This window comes from Stegastes partitus, unplaced genomic scaffold, assembly GCF_000690725.1.
Source record: "Stegastes partitus isolate 25-593 unplaced genomic scaffold, Stegastes_partitus-1.0.2 Scaffold111, whole genome shotgun sequence".
Classification (NCBI taxonomy): Eukaryota; Metazoa; Chordata; class Actinopteri; family Pomacentridae; genus Stegastes; species Stegastes partitus.
In genome coordinates this window covers 63,670-70,500 of record NW_007577842.1, presented here as the reverse complement: position 1 = coordinate 70,500, position 6,831 = coordinate 63,670, and the positions used below count along the sequence as shown (strand labels likewise).

At 39.2% G+C, this 6,831-nt stretch overlaps 1 protein-coding gene across 4 annotated transcripts; it reads left to right on the top strand.

Moving 5' to 3' along the window:
* The first annotated feature begins 1,422 nt into the window (after positions 1–1,422).
* On the top strand, positions 1,423–6,793 carry tmem14ca (transmembrane protein 14Ca). 4 transcript variants are annotated; one of them, XM_008277943.1, is made up of 5 exons: positions 1,423–1,441; positions 4,911–4,995; positions 5,225–5,326; positions 6,175–6,262; positions 6,598–6,793. In XM_008277943.1, exons 2-5 carry the CDS (start codon positions 4,920–4,922, stop codon positions 6,653–6,655), a joined length of 324 nt encoding a protein of 107 aa, XP_008276165.1. In that variant the 5' UTR covers positions 1,423–1,441; positions 4,911–4,919; the 3' UTR covers positions 6,656–6,793. The 4 variants fall into 4 exon arrangements, with proteins under 4 accessions (XP_008276165.1, XP_008276163.1, XP_008276164.1 ...); XM_008277941.1 differs by lacking the exon at positions 1,423–1,441 and adding an exon at positions 4,336–4,418; XM_008277942.1 differs by lacking the exon at positions 1,423–1,441 and adding an exon at positions 4,342–4,421.
* The last annotated feature ends 38 nt before the right edge of the window (positions 6,794–6,831 follow it).

The window sequence follows — 6,831 nt, the reverse complement described above, 5'->3', positions numbered from 1 at the left end:
GTTTTACGCACCAGTGTCTTATCACCAGCTCTCAAGGTACAAAAGCCACCACGTTCCTTTGGTGACATTTGGGGGGTAAAATAAATAAATAAATAAATAAATAAATGGCGATAGTTGAGTGAGAAAAGGGCCCGTTGTACAAAAAAGAAAGAAAAAAAAAAGAAACGCCGATCTCCAAGGAGGATAACTTGTGTTCTAGCGCCACCTCGCTTCGGGAGAAGAGAGCCAGTGGATTTAAAACAACACTGCAGGTAATTGAAACCAAATGAGAATGTGCGCGCAGGGAGCGTTCCAGTAAGTGAAACTGCCAAGCCGATGCCAGTCATAAGAAAAAGAAAAGCAGGTGGCCAAAAGGCACGTGTAGTTTAAGTGAAGTGAATGTTCAAATTCTGGCAAATGTTACAAATTTTAATCACTAAGCCAAATACTTGAATGTGCGCCATTTATAGCGCATGAATAAGCGCTCTTGTTTATTTTTACTCCACCTGTCCTTCTTCATAAACTTTAATCAAACTTTCAAGACTGAGCGTGCCCATTTTCGTAGATATCACTGAATTGATACTTAGAGACATTCCGGTGTAATTAACGAGAGGTTGTGTTTTTATCGTACTTTGTTTCTTCAGCATGCAGGTCAAAGTATATTGAGAAAAAACTCTGAAAAAAAATGTCTAGGTACCTTAAACTTGCGAATGTAGGGACATGCCTTAACACACAGCATAATCTAATCCTGTGGTGCCATCTTGTGGTCGTCCAAATACAACCAGACTGGACTGGTGTCTGAGGATCAAGGGTCCTTGAGATGGAGCTAGAGGCCTGTGACGCCTTCAGTTTGATGTCACAGTGACTCTGGAGTTAGCAGATAAGACAATATACCTGGTTTTTGTTTGTTTGTTTGTTTGTTTTTGCGTAAATTGAGCATTACCGTTTGTACCTTTCGTACACTATAAAAATAGACTACTATATTGTTAGGATATCAAACAACAAAGTCCTCAGAAAGCATTGCACTGCACGTCATTTTCTGTTTGTACAGACAAAAAAAAACAAACAAAATAAACATAAGTAGTGACATTTATCTTTTTAAGCCTCTAAACGATCATATAAATGATATAATGTAGAAATAACTGCTCCCCATGGATACAATACTTCTACAATATCATATTAAAGTTAATTTATGAGTTTAACAGAATCGACTTGAATTTTCTGCTGCATTCAGGGACCGTAGTAATTTTAGTTCAGTTGACGTACTATGTAGTTACAAACGCCCATACCAGTAGCACAAATATACAACATAGTACAGTTTACGTCATTACCGCTGCGCCTCAATCCAAAGTCCTACATTTCCCATCAGCCACCCCTCCGTGTGCCGTGTGCACCAGGAGTTTGTGCTCGGTGGGAAACAGTCTGCCGTTGTTGGTGACAGAGGACAAACTGAAAGATTAAGGTTGTAAATTGCTATTTTAGCCCAATTTGGGGGTTTATACTTGACATTTCAAGACCTTTACAAGCCAAATTCAGATTAAAACCATTATGTAGGTTTATTATTTAGTTTATACTTTTAATATTTTTAAGTAAAGTTAGATTGGGGCCCCTGTAGTCTGCAGCACCGGGGCCCCACAGGGGACAGTGCTCTCCCCCTTGACCCTGTACACTGCGGACAACCATTGCAACTCTGGGAGCTGTCACTTCCAGAAGTTCTCCGACGATACAGCCATTGTCGGGTGTGTATCTGAGGGGGACGATTGGGAGTACAGGACTGTCATCACTGACTTTGTCAACTGGTGTGAGCAGAACTATCTCCAGCTCAACGTCAGTAAGACGAAGGAGATGGACATTGACCTTCTGTAGGAGGAAGACACCCCAGACTGTACAGGTGAACATCCAGGGCCTGGACATTGAGCTGGTTGAGACCTATAGATACCTGGGTGTTCGCCTCAACAATAAACTGGACTGGTCCAACAACACAGATGTTCTGTACAAGAAGGGACAAAGTCCTCTCCACCTGCTGAGGAGATTGAGGTCCTTTGGAGTGTACAGTACTCTGCTCCGGACATTTTATGACACTGTGCTGGTGTCTGCTTTCTTCTATGCAGTGGTCTGCTGGGGAGGAGGGAGCACAGACAGGGACAGAAAGAGACTGAACAGACTGGTCAGGAGGGCCGGTTCTGTCCTGGACTGCTCCCTGAACCCCATAGAGGAGGTGGGTGAGAGGAGGATGTTAGCAAAGCTCACATCCATCATGGACAACCCCTCTCACCCGCTGCATGAGACTGTGGGGGCTTTAAATAGTTCCTTCAGCAGCAGACTGAGACAGCCACCCTGCAAGAAGGAGGATTCCTCCCAACCGCAATAAGGCTGTACAACATCAGTATCACTGGCTGATGTTAACCAAACGGACAAAATTAACACATGATCATAATTCACTTTTGCACAGCAAATTTTTACAAGCATGTTTCTTTTTCAGTCTAAATATTGTATATATTTTTTCTCACATTTTTGTCATCTTGTGTTTATACATCTTTTATTGCTTAATTATTATTTCCTAGTACTTATTTTCTATATCTTTTGATGCTGCTGTGGCATGTAAATTTCCCTCAATGGGGGATCAATAAAAAAAAAAAAATTCCATTCTATTCTATTTACAACAGGGGGTCTTGTGAGTTGAGTTGTCAGTGTGCACTGTTTTAAATGTGTATTGTTGTCTTACTGAACAGCTGTTCAACACGTCCGTGGACTGGGAAGGGGGAGTCATTGGATATGTGAAAGCAGGTATGAGTTCATCTGCATATCTGCTAGTTACCATAACAATGATCCCCTTCACTCCACCCACTCCTGAAGTTCATGTACATTCAGTATTCTCATAATTCAGAAAGTTAAAACATGTTTTTCTTAAAACAAATCATTGTGAATTGTAACATGTTGTTTCAACTTAAATATGAGTGAAAGGGCTGCCTTAAAATCAGTCAGTCGAGTGAAAAAATACATTTTGTTCTTCTAATGTACCTTCATGTTATCTTGATTAAATATCCCTTTTCTAAACCTTTGTGTTCATTGACCTCTTTACGGTGGTTGTTTGAACTTGTAAATCTATTTCAGGTTAATGAAACAGGTCTGTTTATTTGAATTAAGTTCATACATATTTTGAACTTAAATAACAATTTCAACATAACTCATGTGGTATGTTGTGTTAAGATTGTCTTAGTACATCCAATTTAAGTTTGTACATTTACTCAACTCCATTTCTAGCTAAACTATCAAATCAGGTTGGCTATTTTACCTTATCATTCAAAACTGTTTAGCAAAACCTAATTAAAAATATAAATTAAAACTGATTTAATTCAATAAATGTTACAGTAACCTACAGATAACTATGGCAAGTTAGTTTTTTAAAGATACATGACAACAACCAACTAACATGAAATCACTGTCACATTTACTGGTACATGTCTTGCCAACAGTTATGACTTAACATCCTGCATACAATGTACTTGAAAACAGCAATTGTTAATGTGACCAGTACTGAAGAGAAGTGGCTTCACATGTGCTCACCTGGTTGTCACGATAACACTGAAAATGCTGTCAGGGGACAGCATCTTCAACAACGGCATTTGCATTGGACACCAGGCCATATTTGAACAGGACGGTGATTTTCCCGTGTCGGTGCTCGTGTGGGGTTCTCTCGTGTAGGTGCTCGTGACGGGGTAAAATCCGGCTCGTGCTGTCGAGGTGGATGAGGCTGGCGTGAGGGGCGGACAGCTGGACGCTGAGACCAGCGGGGGAGACGTAGGAGGAATGTTTTGTCATATTGACATGGAACAACATGTTAGCATAACAAACAGGCCAAATTACCTTTTACAGTTATGGCTGTTAAAGTGACTCTGAAGTTACCAGATTAGATAATATGATCATTTTTATTTTGTGTAAATTGGCCTCAGCATCACTGTTTGTGTCTTTCTTACACTACAAAAATAGGCTACTATATTAAAAACAAAGTCCTAAAAAAAGCATTACACTGCACATCGGTTTGGAAACTTATTTATGTTATTTTCTCTTTGCACAGACAAAAAGAAATGCATATACATAAGTAATGACATTTATCTTTTTAAATCTCCAAACAAAAATATAAATAATATAATCTTTTTTTAAAAAAACGCTTCTCATGGATGCATATTTCTACAATATTATTATATTAAAGTTAGTTTATGAGTTTAACAGGATCTACTTGAATTTGCTGCTGCATTCAGGCACCGGAAATCAGGTTAAAATATAAGTATATTTTTACCTGATTACCAAAGCGCCTCCCTCAAAAGTCCTACATTTCCCATCAGCCACCTCTCAGTGTGCAGTGTGCACCAGTGATTTGTGCTCGGTGGGAAACAGGCTGCCGTTGTTGGTGACAGAGGACAAACTGAAAGATTAAGGTTGTAAGTTGCTATCTTAGCTCATTTTGGGGGTTTATACTTGACATTTTAAGACTTTCAAAAGCCAAATTCAGATTAAAACCATTGTGTAGGTTTTGTAAAGTGGTAATATTAGTGCCTTTAGCATATTCGGCAAGTCTTCGTGTTCGGTCAGCGTGTGTGGTGTAACAGGGATGCTAGTTCATGCCACTGCGGCTCATGCTAAGTAGCAGTTGTATCTTATCTAGTAAACCAGACACACACATGCATCTCTGTGTGCAACGACTTCTGATCAAAACCAGCCAAGTGCTACTGCGGGACAGCGGGCAATGTTTTTACATATTCTCTTGATTCAGCTAGCTTTCAGCAACAGCTCTGCGTTGCAGGACTCAGACCGTCCTAATATTTTTGCATCTGTAAGTAATGTTAGATTCACAGCAGGGGGTCGTGCGAGTTGAGTTGTCACTGTGCACTGTTTTAAATGTGTGTTGTTGTTATTGTCTTACTGAACAGCTGTCCAACATGTCCGTGGACTGGGTAGGATATGGCTATGCAACTCTGGTGGCATCAGGGGGAGTCATTGGATATCTGAAAGCAGGTACGAGTTCCATCAAATCTTCTACTTTTGCATCTCTGCTGGTCCTAATATCATTCAACTCCTTTGCAAATTGACTTTTTTTTATTTTTATTTTTTTGCACTGTACATTCAGTTATCCTCATAATTCATAAAGTACACCAGTCTTCCTTATATTCCACTTGCTCTTTAAGTCTTGTAGATGTCAGGTGCAGGTGTTCACCTCCTGTATTTTATTTCATTTTTCCTGCAGGCAGTGTTCCCTCCCTGGGTGCTGGTCTCCTCTTTGGGGGCCTTGCAGGTTTTGGTGCCTACCAGATCTCCAATGACCCAAATGATATTTGGGTGTCCCTAGGTTAGTAAACTACCAATGTTTTGGTGTGCACAGTTGCAGTGAAATTAAGTGAGCTGCATTAATCTGCAAAGCAGTCTTTCTTATTTATTTAGACAATTACAAAACTTAAAGCTGTGTGTTTTTGGAGGGTATAATGTTTGCGCTTACGAATAGCGCTCATGATACGTGACATCTTCCCAAGCAAAGTCACTTGAAGATATTTCAGGAACAATTACTGAAGCAAGCTTCGATTTTTTTTTCAGAAATGTGCTCAATTCTAGATCCTTGCATACTGCCAGCTAATTTTTAAAAAGTGATATTCGATAAGGTCTAAATATTTAGGATATGACACGTATACAAAAATATCCTGCAACTTAGAAAAATTACATGGCACATTTTATCACTTTATGTCACTCAAGTCATACTATTCATGGTTTTGCTTGAGTCAGAATGGGCCTTTGCAGGGTGACTGCAAATGACATTCAACATGATTAGTCCACGTACAGTAAAGGCAATGGGTCTGTGATACAATATTCGACAGAAATCAGTGTGTTATTTCTGTTAAATAAACAAAAATGTCTTATTCATGAGGAAATGACACCCCAATTACCAAACCTGGTTCAAAAAACAACTTCATTTTCTATCGTTTTTGCACTGACTAAAATGTCTTTTGGAGGTATCAAAAATTATTCTATGCAAACAATACCGGCAAAAGTAATCCAAAAGATTTATTTATGCATAAACCCTTAATACTATAATTTTGATTGCACCCTTATGTCACTCATGTGCGTAACCCCGGTAAAGAGTTTCTGAATTAGTAAGGTGTCTCTAAAGCAACAACTTTCACAAACATTTATGCTATCTGTCAGCTACATCGGGAGCTCTGTCTGCTGTCATGGGAAAGAGGTTCTATGGATCGAGGAAGTTCATGCCAGCTGGTTTGATGGCGGGAGCAAGGTATTGTATCCATCTTATTTATATTACTGAAAGACAATTATAAAGCTAAATGTATTTGTGTAGTCAAGATGGCAAAATTTGACTATAGATTATAGTGTCAAGTTATAAAAGCAGCTGTGGTGCTTGCATTAAGTAAACCTTAACAACTCATTCTAGATCATCATTCTTATCTGAAGAAACTTTACTATTTCCCTGAGTGATGTAATGTTTATATCTGGGGATTTTTTTGGCTTGACTTCCAGTGACATATATTTGTAGTTTTTGTGAATCTAGAAAACAATTCTGCCAACAGAGGTAAGGTGAACTAATGCTCTGTAAAAATTCTCCTGTTCCAGTCTTCTGATGGTGGGGAAGCTGAGTTTGGCGTTGCTCCAGAAGCCCTCAGAGGCTTGAAGAAGTGAAGGTGTTAAACATTCGCTCATGTGGACCTCTTAAAGGAGCCTCTCTGCATTTGTCATTTAGTGTTGGAAATCATGCCATGTTGTTTAGAAATTGTATATTTGAGGATGAAATATATTGTTTATACAGGAACGGCGGTCTTGTTGTTTTTCAAAGAGTCCACCTTAGAC